The following is a 16263-nucleotide window of genomic DNA, read 5'->3' on the forward strand; positions in this document are numbered from 1 at the left end:
TTAAAACAATCGGTCCATACATACTTAAAATATAGATAAAAAAGGAAATTATTTTTTCAACTTTAACACCCTGTAGAACGAAAAGGAGCAATAATTGATTAAGGCATGTTTGGCTCAATCACTATATTTTGAACAATATTTAAGCTGTGTACCATTATTAATGACTCACCCTGTATAGTATAAAAGCGTTTGCTTCATTTTTAAGTTTAGTTATATTGTTATCATCATCACCTTTTGTTTTATCTGTATTAAAGAATTATCGAGTTTAATCTTTTTATTTATTCTTAATGACATTTATGCACTTTAAACAACGAACATTCAATTATTTTCCAACGACTACCACCGCTAATGTAATTTTTAGGTGGTATTTCTTTTGAGACTCTTTAGAACGATATTGCTTATAACTTTTAAACGGAAAGTAATACAGAAAAATTTCTCTTATAAAAGTTTATTAGAAAAAAGAGAGTTTTTAACAGGAAAAAAATGTGGGTATGTTTCTGGAAAAAATATAATTGATGACGTCATTAGTTGTTTCTGTCAAATCCCAAAAATAACACTTTTGATTGAAAATGGAGCTTACCTCATCCCATTAACACCACGTGTTCCAAATTTTATTTTTTGTATCCTCACAGTAGAACCATACTATCGAGTTTTAGACACCCTGTACATATCGTCCTACTGGACGTATTTTTGTCCTTTCTAAATACCACTCCTTAAATTTTAGGGTAAACAAATGAAATTTATAATAATTTCTATACTTCTTTAAATTGTTGATGATTTTTTTTCAGGCATAATTCTATCAAAATCAAAAATTTATAAAAAAAAAATTCTAGTTATACCTATGTTTTATAATAAGTACCTAGGTATCTGAGTTTGCTGTCTTCCGACAAAATTATATTCTACCACAAAAATTTATTATATTATAATATTTAAAGAAAATACAAAAACATTTACGCTAAATTAAATTAAATCTTTGTATACAAAAACATTATTTAATGTGTTATCTACTGTCAAATTTTAAGCTTCAATTTTGTGCGGCAAGTAGCAAATAAAAATATTAATTTAAAAATATGTAATACAATAAAAGAAATCCCTACCTTTTTACAGCGTAGCACATTTGATTGAATGACCTTTCACCTTGACTTTCACAGCTCCATCTAGTGTCAATATGTATCATAGACCACGGAACAAGGCTGTCAACTCCCGAGATTAAAAAAAAACAATAAAGTATGCTATTAAAATGTAAACAGTTTGTTTTTATCTTCAGTAATTGGACGAATTATAAGAAGAAAAAGAAAGCAATCAATAAGGACGACTTAGCAGCGCATGTTTCAGGAGTCCATGCCCATTTTAGTGAAAGATTGATACTTGATAGTGGCCAAACGGCGTCAGTTCATCGATTAGTATTCGTTCGCCTGCCCGTTAAAGAAAGTCAAAATACACAAGGTCAGGCAATCCAGCAAACAGCATAGATATTTTTTACGTGCGCAAGCTCATGTATAAATTGTATGAAAAACAATGAAAATTGATAGCAAGGCTGCAGGCTAATTAAAGTTTAAAAACGCATGTGATAATTACTTAAATAACAGGATATTACAGTAAAATATTACTTACATTTCACATTAGTAACTTAGAACGGCACAGAAATTATAATTTTTTGGAGTATAAATGAATATTTTTAGAAAATTCGTGTCCGGTAAACAGCAGTCTGTGGAGATACTTTATCTAAATCTACACATTCGCCGACGAAGAAGAAAGGCATAGTTGTTCCTTTTCTCACGCAGAGACGTGGGAGCGAGTGCAGATAGGGGCTTCAATAATAATAATTAATTAGTAGGTACTTAATAAAACAGGTATACAGTTAGTTTATAAAATTATTTGAGAAGTTAATGCAAAGTTTTCAAATTAAAATTAATGCATAGTTTCTGAAACGGAAAGAAACTGAAATTGTATAAAAAAGTATATTAACCCATTGGCTACGTAAAGTTTTTTTATTTCTCAATACACCGGAGGGAATTTGGGATAAAAGAGACGCATTCATTTATTTTTTAAGATATCCGTAAATAGCTTTATAATTTTATTACATACATAATTTTTTAACCTTATTCCAGTAGTTGTAGTAGGTATACGCTATGTAACTGTTGTGTCCCTATATACATGAATTTTATTAATAATTATATTGAAATTGTGGTAATGAATGCCTACAAAAGTTTAGGATTTATTGTTCGAAATATGTGCAATTTTACGAAAATTGATGGCCAGCATCCTCCTCAAGGATTTCCTCAGGAAGCATTTTTCAATATGAGTTAAATTCTGTTATTTTCTTGTATAAGATCTTGAATAATAAGATTATATGTGAAGATATACAGGATGTTCCTAAATAAGTATCGCAACGGAACACTGTAAATTCCTCTTGAAAAAAGAAACATTCTTTTCCTCTTCCAATTTTCTCTCCGGGCTTTCGTTTTCGAGATACACGGTGTCAAAACTTTATTTTTTTTTTAATTTTTTGCCAATATCTTAGGAACCGTTTGAACTACAGGACTGAGTTTTTGTACACGTATTACCACTATTAATAGCTACTTTTTCACACACTTCTCGAATTCATTGAACGTGCCGTGCCAGTGGTGGAGATTTTAAGGTATCGTAAGGGTTTTCCCCCTAACTTTTACGCCACTGGAGAAATTGATATTTGACAGCAAATTCTGAAGCGCCAATGAATTTTACATAAAAAGATTTCTCTTGGTACATTGCTCTAAAGTCAACCGTTTTCAAGAAAAATGACTTTTTATAAACATAAACAAACATTTTGCTAACGTTTCCAAAATCTTTTGTAATTCAAAAGATTGATAGTAATAATTAACAATTTTAACTAAATTTAACAACGTTTGCAACAAGTAGCTATTAATAGGGGTAATGTGTGTACAAAAACTCAGTCCTGTAGTTCAAACGGTTCCTAAGATATTGGCAAAAATCTGAAAAAAAGTTTTGACACAGTGTATCTCGAAAATGAAAGCCCAAAGAGAAAAATGGAAGAGGGAAAAAATGTTTCTCTTTTCAACAGGAATTTACAATTTTCCGTTGCAACACTTATTTAGGAACACCCTGTATAACAAATGATTGATTTTGCTATTCCTAGCGCTTATACCCCACATTTACACCTTTTCGCGATCAAACATCATCGTACTAATTTATATAAAGCGTCTCCTTTTCACCAAATAATTATTGGTTATTCTGAAATTGAATCTCGTATAGATATAGGTACTTTGTTCCAGTATCATTCAAATTAAAAAAGTGTTACTTTAAATTTTATGTTTGTATAAGTACGTTTTTGCATTTGTTTGTATTGTTTTATACTGTTTTAATATTATCTGTCTGTTACCTGTTTGTTTAGATATTATGTTTTGGTATTTATTTTGTTTTAAGAATAATTGTTATCTCTTTCACCTATTTTTATTACTTTTTTTTAGTTTGTAACCTTATCCTGTAACTGGGCATTGCCCGTTGGATATCGTAATTTAAAATAAAACTAAAAAATAAATAAAAATAAATAAATAAATATATTATTATATCTAATTTTGACATAACTTCGACATGTATTTAATATTAGGTAAAATTAAAGTTGTTTTTTGGTCATAATGAAGAAAGAGGTTTTTAGAGGATGATTTGTAGACCCACATGTAGAACTTTTGGGAGGAAAAGATTCCATACGAAATTTGCAATGTAAAAAATTAAAATAGGGGTTACCCATACTAAGATATCGTCATCAACTATAATAAATACAATGAGGAGTTTTTTTATTTTTCACAAAATTATACTGTACCTATATCAATAGAGCATGTTACGTTTATTTCTGGACATGTTACATCTATTACACATCTATCTTTATTTAAATTTTAATTTGATAGTAACACCATAATTATGTATGTATGTATGTATGTATGTATGTATGTATGTATGTATGTATGTCGGAGGGTGGTGGAATTGTTTTTCCACCGCGGCACTTAGGCCTTATTAGGCCCCTTGTACACCCTCCTTCATTACTCGAGTACTTTTCTTCAAACTATCCTATTTACTACACGGGTGGCTTGGTGGCAAAGTTTCGTACAGTTTATGTATGATAGCATGGTCTTGAATTACAGAGATTTTCTTTGCTCTGTTCTCATTACCATTTATCGGGGACCACACGCATGCGTCAATTGTTGGGCGACCCAGGTCTCGGTAGGCTGCTACAGCCACGTCCCCGAGCCTGCCTTAGGTCACCCATCCAAATTCCAGCCTACGTCCTCGGCAGATCGAAATCCGCCGGCCAAGACACCCGGCTAGGTGGTCCATAGAATTATAACAATAATAAAAAAATACACATATGTGCAACCCTTTTGAAGACCCCACTGTCGGCCACCCATATTTTAATTCAATATTTCGTAAATTTCATACGAAATTTCTTCATTACAAAATAGGCCTCAGAAATCATCCCTGAAAAAACGGTATGGATCGTTTTCTTCATTATCCAAACACGACCAGAGTAAGCAACCTATATTTTAATTCCTTATTTCGCAAATTTCGTTCGAAATCTTTTCATCACCTCTTTTTATGAGCCCAGAAATCATTTAAAAACAGTAATCTTTTTTTTTTATAAAAACATTACTACCTCAGTTTCCACCAGTTGTTGCTGCAAAACACAAGCAAACCATGACACAAAACTATATTTCAATTAACAATAACTAACTAAAAAATGTTTATATAAATTGATATGTATCCTCCTCAAATCCACCTGATCCGCCACTGCTTCACTGCCCAATAAGATTCCAGATACTAAAATCTTAAGTCTATATATCATTTAGATGATAAAAAGCTCTACACAGATATATTACGTGTAAACATATATGACGTATATATACCTACATCATATGTGGTCAAGTATGTATGTACCGAACGTAATTTAAAATGATGGTCCCGCTACTGGGTATTAAAATTATCATTCAACGCACGCGGACATTTCAAAGTCGCTCAAAGTGTAAAGTACGATAAATTGCGTACTAATATCGACCTGCACTACAATAATAACCCAGTGTTATCGTTATCTCTTAAAAAATGTTTAACTTTCTCCATTAAAATACTACAAAAAGCCGACTATATGTTTATCAAATAATGTGTATTTATTTTTATAGTAAAAAAATTAAAAGGTAGGTAACTTTCACAGGTAAATATTCAAATAACTTTCTAGTACAGTTTTTAATAATAGATGGCGTTGTCTATTTTACTTTGCAAACAACAGATGGAGATTTGGATTTCAAAAGTTGTAAAAGAAATGTGGGAGTATCGAACGGATTACAAATAATCGGCTTAGCCGATATTTTAAAGACTATGAAAAGAACACTAATTGAATAATGGAATATTTTCGAAATTATTGATAATTACATTTTTTTATTCATAACGTCAAGTTCCGTTATTCTATTTTTATGTTTTCTTACTCCATTGACCCCGACACACTTGTTTACCCTACTTTCATTTTATCGCTTGTAACGGAAAAATATACAAACAATTATATTTTTAATTATTAAATCATGTATTCTCATATAAATAATAATAATAAATTTTTTTTAACTTGAAAATATATAAAGTAATCTCACAAATTCCTCTTTAAAAAATAGATTAATTCTTCAAACTTTTCATTTTTGAACTGTAGTACGTTAAAATTTTGTGAATTTAATTTCGAGTACCTACGAAAAAAGTTATAAAAAAGTACGCTACTGAGACTGTGCTTTTTCGAAATAATAAATAATGATGATAAATTTAAAGGGTGCCTCCAAAAATCTATCAAAAACATTTCTTACTATTTATTTGGGACATGCATTGTTTATTAATTATTTTGTTTTTTTTTTTGTGGAGATCATCCACATTTTGATCGACAAATTCATTAGCGGTTAAAAGAAAATAATGCACAGTACAATACTGGTTAATCACTTATCACCAATCTATAATGAAATAAAGAATGCTTAGGAGCGCTAGGTTGGCCATTTCATCTACCCAATTTTAATCCGTTGAATTATTTTACCAGCGGGACTTTGAAGATAAATTTTACACAGTATCAATACAAACTCCAGTTGAATTAAGGCGAATAAAACAAGAGAACGTACTGCTTTAACTATTTTACTGAATTCGTTGCTATTTGTATTACGAAAATAAAAAAACTATAACTTTATGTTCACTACTGCTCTTCTTCGTTAATAGCTTTACGTTGAAAATATACTGATTTACTTGTATGCAAGTAAANATGTACAAACAATTAGTAACGGTAAAAATGTCAGTCATTCGAGTTAAGTACGCCAATGGTATAAATTTAGTATTTCTTGCGTTACATTGGTTTTGGCGATTTGTTATCACTTTCATAAAAAAACACAATTGTAAAAAACAGAAATGAATGCTATACACACACAATGAACGTAAAATTAATGGATTCCAAATTATTTTCTAGTATTATTTGAAAGCGTTGGTTGGTAGTTTATTTAATCGTGTTTTTGAAAATTAAACACTGGTTTGTTCCATTGCGGAAAGGGTAGATATCATTTAGCTTTACTTTATAAACAAACAATAAATGTGAGAATAGAACAGCTCAGCTTTTTAATGAACACCATCAAGATTGACATGTCAGAAGGAAGTATGTTCTAGAGTTAGTAAAAAAATTTCAAGAGACAGGGAACGTAGCCAATAAAAAACGAGAAATTAAAAAACCTATTGTTAATGAAGCTAGTGAAGTTGCAGTTTTGGGACAAGTTCATCTTGACCCTACATTAAGTACGAGGCAGCTGGCATCTGTGCCTGGGATCAATCGAACTAGCATACAAACCATTTTGAAGAATAAATTTTCCATCCATACAAAATACATTTACTCCAGGAACTTCATGAGGATGATTATGACCGCCGTTTGCAATTTTGCGAAATAATGAGTGAGCAAGTAGGGAACGATCCACAGTTTCTTTTTAACATCTATTTAAATAAATCGTCACAATTGCCGCTATTGGTCCGATTCAAACCCAAGAGTTTTTCACGAGGTGCATACACAGCAACTGGAAAAATTAAATGTATGGGCTGGAATTTTTGGTGGGTCCTTTTTTTCTACCTGGTAATTTGACTGGCCAAATGTATTTGCAATTACTGGAAGACGCTATTGATCCAGCCTTGACTGATATTATTGAAAATGTTCCAGAGTATGATGAAGATCATTTTTTTTTCAACAGAACGGTGCTCCTCCACATTATGCGTTAATTGTCCGTCAGTATTTGGACCAACGTTTTCTACGGAATTGGATTGGGAGAAGAGGCAGCCTTGAGTGGCCTCCACGATCATCGGATTTATCGCCCCTTAATTTCTTTTTGTGGGAATACCTAAAAAGTAAAATCTATAAAACACAGCCAGCGTCGCTGCAAGATTTGCGTCAAAGAATCGTCGACGAATGCCGTCGAATCACTCCGGAAATGTTTCGGAATGTGGGCGAACGTTTCGAACAAAATCTTTATTCTTGTGTGGAAGCGGGCGGTCATCAGTTTGAACATTTAATCAACTAAGTAGTAAGTAAGCAACTAAAGATAATTTAAATTTTAAAATGTAAATATTTTTCAAAGTATTGGGCGAAATTATAAAATTTAAAGTCTGTTGTAAAGAGAATTGTATGAGCTTTCAAAAGAAATATTACTCAACCCCCATTCCATTTAAATATTTTAGGGTGATGCTTACCCCTTGCTTGGGGGTGAAAGTGGCGGAGTCAAAAATACCAGCAAAGAATGTCCCCCTTTAATCTAAAATCGACGGGTCTGAGCGTTTTGCTACAATCTTGACGCAGTTCCTGAAAATGACTCTGTTTGGTTTTCATTTGGCCACTCTGTATAAGTCTCCTAACAAGTTGATTCCAGAATTTCAGAGTTTGAAGTTAAATCATTCTGTATAACACACTTTTAATCTTGTCATTGCGATTATAATAGAAGTACTTTGCCAGTAGTTTTTTTTCACAGAGAATTGTTGCAAAATGATTATTAAATGTTATTTTATTGCACAATAAATTTGGAATTATCATTATTAAATTTTGCACACTAACAATGTGTCAAGTAAATTATACACAAGACACAAGGCCAGATCTTTAGTTCACCAGTACTTCAATTTATTATTCCATTCGCGTACTTATCCTTCAGGAAATAAAACAAGCCTCAATGGAAAAAACGACCAGACATAATAACAAGATTAGTAACATAACAATAAAGCACATAAGACAACATCTCTGTTTATATTGTTTATAGTATTATGTATGTAAATATTTGCATATTGTATATTGTTTTCATCAACGATATTACGAATTATTTGCAAATTAATTACTTAGAATTCAATAGATAATCTGCTACAGTTATAGTTGGTCGACAAATTAGATAATACTGTGAATACCAGGCGAATATTCCTTTTCGGTAAATATTTCTTTCCTGTTATTTGTTTCTTATTATTCTTTAATCGGTACTGATCTCCGATTCTGGGTAAATAATTTGTTGTTAATAAAGTCCACCAATCAGCAATCAATTTAGAAGGTTATTTGGCTGCATTTAACTCGTATGAGTAGCATATTACACAAAGTGAACATGTCTTTCGGAATCTTTACCAACAATCAACAACCGTTTGTTTTTAAATATTATTTATTATCCTATTTATTGTTTTTCGAAACAAATGAATTATTTTGTAACGTAATGTTTTCAAGAACACAGTTATATTCCTATTTTTTTTATATGTTTACCCTGATGTTTTGAGATAATGCTGTTTAGGAGAAAACCATTAGGTATAACTACTGTAAATTGTAATAAAAATAAAAACAAGCTGGTAGGTGATATTTAATTCCATATAAGGGTATCCGGAAATTATGAGCAAAAATTTAGGGTGCAATTTTACTCAAAAAATAATAAGTTCCTATGACACTTTTTAGAAAATTCAAAATTAGTTACATAACCTCAAAGTTAATCTTCATTAAATTTCTTGCTGTCTTTTTTTAGTTAAGCGATTTTTTAAAACTGAGTGTACTTACTATTTACAAAACGGCCTTAATGACCTTTATTGACAAGGAAATTGATCATAACTTTTCTAATCTCGGTTTTTTTTTTATAAATTAAATAGATTCAGCTTAAAGACAATTAAAAAAGTTCCCTCTTGTTCTCAATTGATATATTCTAACCCCGTTTTTCTTTAAAATTCCGGTAAATTATTATTTTCATATTTCATTTTTTTTTAATTAATGTAAAGCCTCAGTCATTTTCACATTTTCTGCATATAATTGCAAAATCAATTTTAATTTTCATCTAGGTGGATCTAAAAATAGGAAAAAATGTTATAGTCTTTCCGAAGTCAGTTGAACATGTAAAAAAACGCCTAGCAATAAAATTTAATTAGTTTCATAGGCGTCTTTAAAAAAAGTTTTCTGCTAAAGGTGAAAAAATATAATAATTTATANAAAATGACTGTTGGGTTTTCATTTGGCCACCCTGTAAAAGTCTCCTAACAAGTTGATTCCAGAATTTCAGAGTTTGAAGTTAAATCATTCTGTATAACACACTTTTAATCTTGTCATTGCGATTATAATAGAAGTACTTTGCCAGTAGTTTTTTTTCACAGAGAATTGTTGCAAAATGATTATTAAATGTTATTTTATTGCACAATAAATTTGGAATTATCATTATTAAATTTTGCACACTAACAATGTGTCAAGTAAATTATACACAAGACACAAGGCCAGATCTTTAGTTCACCAGTACTTCAATTTATTATTCCATTCGCGTACTTATCCTTCAGGAAATAAAACAAGCCTCAATGGAAAAAACGACCAGACATAATAACAAGATTAGTAACATAACAATAAAGCACATAAGACAACATCTCTGTTTATATTGTTTATAGTATTATGTATGTAAATATTTGCATATTGTATATTGTTTTCATCAACGATATTACGAATTATTTGCAAATTAATTACTTAGAATTCAATAGATAATCTGCTACAGTTATAGTTGGTCGACAAATTAGATAATACTGTGAATACCAGGCGAATATTCCTTTTCGGTAAATATTTCTTTCCTGTTATTTGTTTCTTATTATTCTTTAATCGGTACTGATCTCCGATTCTGGGTAAATAATTTGTTGTTAATAAAGTCCACCAATCAGCAATCAATTTAGAAGGTTATTTGGCTGCATTTAACTCGTATGAGTAGCATATTACACAAAGTGAACATGTCTTTCGGAATCTTTACCAACAATCAACAACCGTTTGTTTTTAAATATTATTTATTATCCTATTTATTGTTTTTCGAAACAAATGAATTATTTTGTAACGTAATGTTTTCAAGAACACAGTTATATTCCTATTTTTTTTATATGTTTACCCTGATGTTTTGAGATAATGCTGTTTAGGAGAAAACCATTAGGTATAACTACTGTAAATTGTAATAAAAATAAAAACAAGCTGGTAGGTGATATTTAATTCCATATAAGGGTATCCGGAAATTATGAGCAAAAATTTAGGGTGCAATTTTACTCAAAAAATAATGTTCCTATGCCACTTTTTAGAAAATTCAAAATTAGTTACATAACCTCAAAGTTAATCTTCATTAAATTTCTTGCTGTCTTTTTTTAGTTAAGCGATTTTTTAAAACTGAGTGTACTTACTATTTACAAAACGGCCTTAATGACCTTTATTGACAAGGAAATTGATCATAACTTTTCTAATCTCGGTTTTTTTTTTATAAATTAAATAGATTCAGCTTAAAGACAATTAAAAAAGTTCCCTCTTGTTCTCAATTGATATATTCTAACCCCGTTTTTCTTTAAAATTCCGGTAAATTATTATTTTCATATTTCATTTTTTTTTAATTAATGTAAAGCCTCAGTCATTTTCACATTTTCTGCATATAATTGCAAAATCAATTTTAATTTTCATCTAGGTGGATCTAAAAATAGGAAAAAATGTTATAGTCTTTCCGAAGTCAGTTGAACATGTAAAAAAACGCCTAGCAATAAAATTTAATTAGTTTCATAGGCGTCTTTAAAAAAAGTTTTCTGCTAAAGGTGAAAAATTATAATAATTTGTAAGTATATAGAAAATTTCTATTATATTTCATTTGATCAACATATTATAATTATTTAAGTCCCTAAACAATTTTATTATATGATGGTAAATTTTGTTTTGTTCCGTTTCAAAAAGTCTCCAAAATGCCATGTTGTAATAATATTAGTAAACAAAATATCCCTCTTATTTCTCCCTTTCCCAATTGTAATATGAATAATTAATTAAAATTACCTGAATCGCATCAAATTCCGCATTGCTGCACTGCACTGCTAGGTTATTTGCTGACAACTGAATTTATGACCAGGTCTCCCAGTGCGGCTGTGTTTGTGCCGCGTTTGCCCGCGCGCTCATTCTTCAACTGGGCGACCAGACCTGTATATGGGTATAGGTATGGCTAAATAAATATGGGAACAAGTTTTTCAAATATTTCAATGCCGAGTTGCTGCCTCAGCGACCGAACCTGATACATACTGCTAACCTTTTGGTTCTTCAATTGAGATCGGAAGGACTATACATACATAACGATTTTAAACCCTAATGTTGTAATAACCATAAATGATATTAAATAAACGATTAACGATGCACAATACAAATTGAAAAATGTTCAAAAATTAACCCTCCAGTCTAGATTCACGATGATGAAAATTTAGTAGCCCTAGTTGAACATAACCAACAAACAAAAGTTATTGTTACTTGTAAGTTTTTGGTTGCTTATTAAAATAGACCCATATCAACAAAACATCAAAATATGTCGCTTCAATGTTGCGACAACATATATTTTTTTAGTCTAAAGAAATTTCGACTTTCATGTCATAGTGCCGTGTAAATTTGTAAATTAATTAAATATACGGTAGCAACATAGAGGTTTCATGTCGTTTGAATGTTGCGTTGATGTCGTGTAGCGTCATAAAATACGGACCAAGAAATATCTGTGACGTATCCATTTTTCAAACGAATAATATGAAGACTGGAAGTGCTGCTCCTCAAAATACTTCGTTCACATGAGGTGCATCCACAAGGAAATTAACCATAAACGTAAGTCGATCCTGTGCATCTTGTGCACGTGTACGACTAGATCCACAAAATGACGAAAACATTATGGATACAGTAGTGGAAAATACAAAATTGGCGTCATAGCTCTTAAGGTGGTAAACTTACCCAGATAGAATCCATAAGGATTCCTGCTTAAAGTTCCCTATCTACTATTTCTGTTTTGGCCAAAAATCAGTCTGGATCAGCCTCTACATTTTATTGCCTAAGTTTGTTAACAAGACTAGCGTTTAAGAATCACTCCTCATTTCGAAGGCACAGAGTGTCAGAAATGATCAAAGTGTTGATATTTTTGAAGAAACATTCTACATCAGAACTAATTATATTTGAATAACTACTCTAATGACATTACACTACAGTTTAAACTAATCAAAGCCAAGTTTCTTCCTCAAGATTGGCACGGATTCATCCCATTGCGCAAAGTAGAAGTTGCCAGCAACAGGACTTCCTAAGTTGTACTTCTGAGCGAACTTCTCCGTGGAGAAGTTGCCACGAGCAGGATCAGTGTTGCTGTGGCGAGGTTCATCGAACGACAACTTTTGGGGTTGTTTGTAGAGAATGAAAGTGTAACGGTGCAACTCGGAACCTTGCGGAGGTGCTGAACCTATGTATTCGCTTAAAACTTCGCCTTCTGAGACTTTGGAGCCTGGGATATTCACTACCTGAAATTAATAAATGTAAATTCTGATCTAAGTACCAATATGCAAACTGTTCAGGAGAGGGCAAAGAATTTTTTTATTGAACTTAGTATTTTTTTGTTGTCAAATCATTTGGCTAAATAAGTTTAACATTTGCATCTGAGTTAAAGTGAAATAATTTTTTAAAAACAAATGATGTACCCAAAAAATTAGCTAAGGAAAGAATTTTAAATATTATGGAAATATATTATCTACAACTGCAAGGGAAATTATTCGCCAAGTTTCTGAAGCATCTCTATCAATAGTGTGGCGCATATTACACGATGTTTAAATGTTACCAGTAGTACCACCTTTACGGGTTAGATTTTGTGAATGGTTGTCACAAATGATACATTTTCTAACTAGTTTTCATTTTGCTTTTCAACTTACCAGCCAGTGATGCCATTCCCTGCGAATAGGATTCTTTCTACTGGGTGCGTCTGGATCAGTAAAAACTAACGTATAAAAGCTGTTAGGATCCGAGTCATATTGTACTTCAGGCGACTCAGTAACATATTTCGGCTGGATTTCTTCACCTAGGTTGACTTGCTTTCCTGATTTGAATCTCACAGATAGGACTTTGGCAGGAACTGTGCTAATAACGTCGGGAACTATTTCGTTGGTCTTAAAGGCCTCGATATGAAATAAAGTGTATTAAATTTTATCTACACATTATTCCAAACTTAAAGATATATACAAATTCAGAGTTGAACAATGTGGACCTATGCAGTGTGTATGTCAGATTAAGATTCGTGATTTCTTTCCAAAGATAAGGTTTATTTTTTATGTTTTGATGTACTGGTAGATGAGATTATCATGACACGGAATTAATTGTTTATATAAGACCCTAAGTGGCTGAGAAAAATTGAATCACTAACACTGATAATAAATTAAGCTGATTATAAATTCGAAATCTGATTTAAAAAAAAACATGAAACGATTTATACAAGAGAAAATTATATCGACCGGGTTAATTCAAACATTATTTTGGAAAGTATTTTGTTTGTCAAATAATTTTAATAATGGATTAACCAGTTTCAGTACAGTGTCTTTTAAAAACTGAAACATTAGTTCAATAAATTGACTATGATTTTATAGTACCAATTATTATTGGCATGTGCACATCAGTTTTCTGATGTGTACATACTTAAAAAGGTAGAGGGAGGAGGTCTACATTAAAGTACATATTCTAGAGAAGATCACCGAGATGATCAAAGAAGATGAAAGACAGAGACATTTGAGAAGCATTCATTAACTTATTCTAAATTATTATTTATTACTACCAAGTATGATATGGGAAATAAAATAGTTAATTAAAAAAATATAAAATACTCACCTCCATTATGTAGATGTATAAATATGATTAAATCGAATTTTTTCAACACAAGTGGCAGCTATCTCTGATGGTTTGGTACAGCCAAAAACAAATACATTAATGTTATCTACGTTGGTTTGTGCTCACTCAATTTAATCGCATTTTTATCAAGCTCTTTAGTATGGAATATTATGAACGATTACGGCACTCAAAATATTAGATTCAATATCTGGCTAGATTTATTCGCAAACAAAATCATTTTGCAACTGTATTAATTCAAAAATTAGCATTAGCATATTAGCAACGATGCTACAAACTTCTTCGACCTTTGTTTTCCACCTTGCTTTAGATTTTGTTCTGCTTTGCTCGCCACCAGTTGTAAGAGTCATTGGCATTTTAGGTATTCTCGTTTTGGCATTCTTTCGATATGTCCTAACCACCTAATCGTTGTCCTCTTTATGATACCTACTATGTAAGTTTTATTATATAAATTCCTTACTTATTCTTCTAACTCATCCTTAATCTCTTCTCTTTCCTTAAAATATTTTCCTTAATATTTTCTTCTTCCACACCTCCAGCGTCATCTGTTCCACCATGTTTCACTGGCATATGTAACAATTGTGGTATTCCAGTATCAGTTTATTTTTTTATATAGTTTACCAGTATTTTAACAAAGCTTATATCCCTGTAATTCTGATACTACCCTTTGTCTCCTTTTTTATGTGTTAGACAGATTATCGCCTTTGTCCCTTCCTTTGGCAATCTTTTTTCTAATTTTTTTGCATCTGCTCCTGTAGTTGGTTCTTATCTTCTATGCTTCAATAATTCCACTGTTATATTGTCACATTCTGGGCTCATTTATCAATTTTGAAACTATTTCTTTAATATCCTCTTAGCTGGGCGCTGATATCACATTTTCTTTTTCTCCGTTATTCCTATGTTTTCGTTCCCTTGTTCTCTTCTTCATCCAGTAGTTGATGAAATATTCCTCCCATGATTTCCCCTTCTCCAAAAATGATTTTCCATCTTTAGCTTTACATAAATTTGCTTTGGGATGATATATCTTCCTTTCCTTCTTCACTCCATGATGGGGGTTTCTAATCTTTTTATTTCTATTACATTCTTCTATTCTTTCCAATGCATTTTCGTATATTTTCCTTTTTTCCTTCCATTTTAGTTTTCAGTCCTTGTTGTTTTTTATTTCCTCTGCTTCTTATTGTAACATTCTTAGTCTCATTTTTTCGTTTAGCTTCAAGCTCTGTTGTACATTCCTTAACAAATCATTTCTTTTTCTCTTTCTTGTTTTCTTTATTACTATTGGCACTTTTTTCAGTCTTTGTTATTTTTTAGTCCATATTTCGTATAGTATAACCAATATTCCTAAGAACCTCATAATCTTTGAAAGCTTAGAAGTGTAACAGTTTTTGGACAAAAAGGGGATCCACGACTACTAAAAAAACTATTTAAAGTGCAAAATCTTCATTTTTTTTAAATTTTAACATAAAAGAAAATTATGTCTTGTGAATTCGTCAATATCTGCTAAATCATTTTTTTTTCTCGGGAACAATTATTATCAACATTAATGACCTTAACGTTTTTAAGTTTAATCTAAAAAAAACGCAAACAAAAAGTCAATAAGAGTCAAATAAACGCTTTAAGGTTTTAAAATTTTAATATATTTTTTTGTAAGTAATTGTCCATATATCAACCGCTTACCTGAAAGTGATGGTGATGTTTGTACATTCGATTAGATTCGTTTACTTTGATGTGTTCTATTTCCCTTGAGCCAACATAATACTGAATCGCATTCACTTGACAAATATTTGGCAAACGGAAACATGTTTTTGAATGAATCGATATGCACCATCCACACGATACGGCATATGACAAATACGTATACTCCAGCAAATCTACACATACATCCACATTCTCGTTAATTCAGTCGTACACGATATAGATAATATTTTGTTACTCTTACTTTTTTGTTGCTTTGTCTTGAAAACAATTATATCATTGTTATTCTTGTAGTTGTAATGTGGTCGTCGTGCAGAAAGAGGAAAACGATTTTACAAATCCTTTATTAAAATGTTCCAAATTTACAAAAAAAAGTGCAATAGGTAATCGTCACA

General features: G+C 31.1%; 2 protein-coding genes across 3 annotated transcripts in view; both read right to left on the bottom strand.

The window, feature by feature from the left end:
* The window catches only part of LOC108908911 (protein D2), a 7770-nt gene extending 6033 nt beyond the window's left edge, over window positions 1-1737 (bottom strand). The window contains exons 1-2 of one of the 2 annotated variants that reach the window (XM_018713093.1): window positions 1615-1737; window positions 1098-1200 (exon numbers count right to left, since the gene is read on the bottom strand). The gene's annotated coding sequence lies outside the window, so the exon portion shown is untranslated. The remainder of the gene's footprint in view (window positions 1-1097; window positions 1201-1614) is intronic. The other variant, XM_018713092.1, reaches the window with a different exon arrangement.
* Window positions 1738-12429: 10692 nt separating this feature from the next.
* LOC108908919 (protein D2-like) lies at window positions 12430-14266 on the bottom strand. The gene is made up of 3 exons (XM_018713103.1): window positions 14156-14266; window positions 13210-13452; window positions 12430-12804 (listed from the first exon to the last, which is right to left on the bottom strand). Exons 1-3 carry the CDS (start codon window positions 14159-14161, stop codon window positions 12508-12510), a joined length of 546 nt encoding a protein of 181 aa, XP_018568619.1. The 5' UTR covers window positions 14162-14266; the 3' UTR covers window positions 12430-12507.
* Between the last annotated feature and the right edge of the window lie 1997 nt (window positions 14267-16263).

The sequence above is a fragment of the Anoplophora glabripennis genome, unplaced genomic scaffold (assembly GCF_000390285.2).
Source record: "Anoplophora glabripennis isolate ALB-LARVAE unplaced genomic scaffold, Agla_2.0 scaffold334, whole genome shotgun sequence".
Taxonomy (NCBI): domain Eukaryota; kingdom Metazoa; phylum Arthropoda; class Insecta; order Coleoptera; family Cerambycidae; genus Anoplophora; species Anoplophora glabripennis.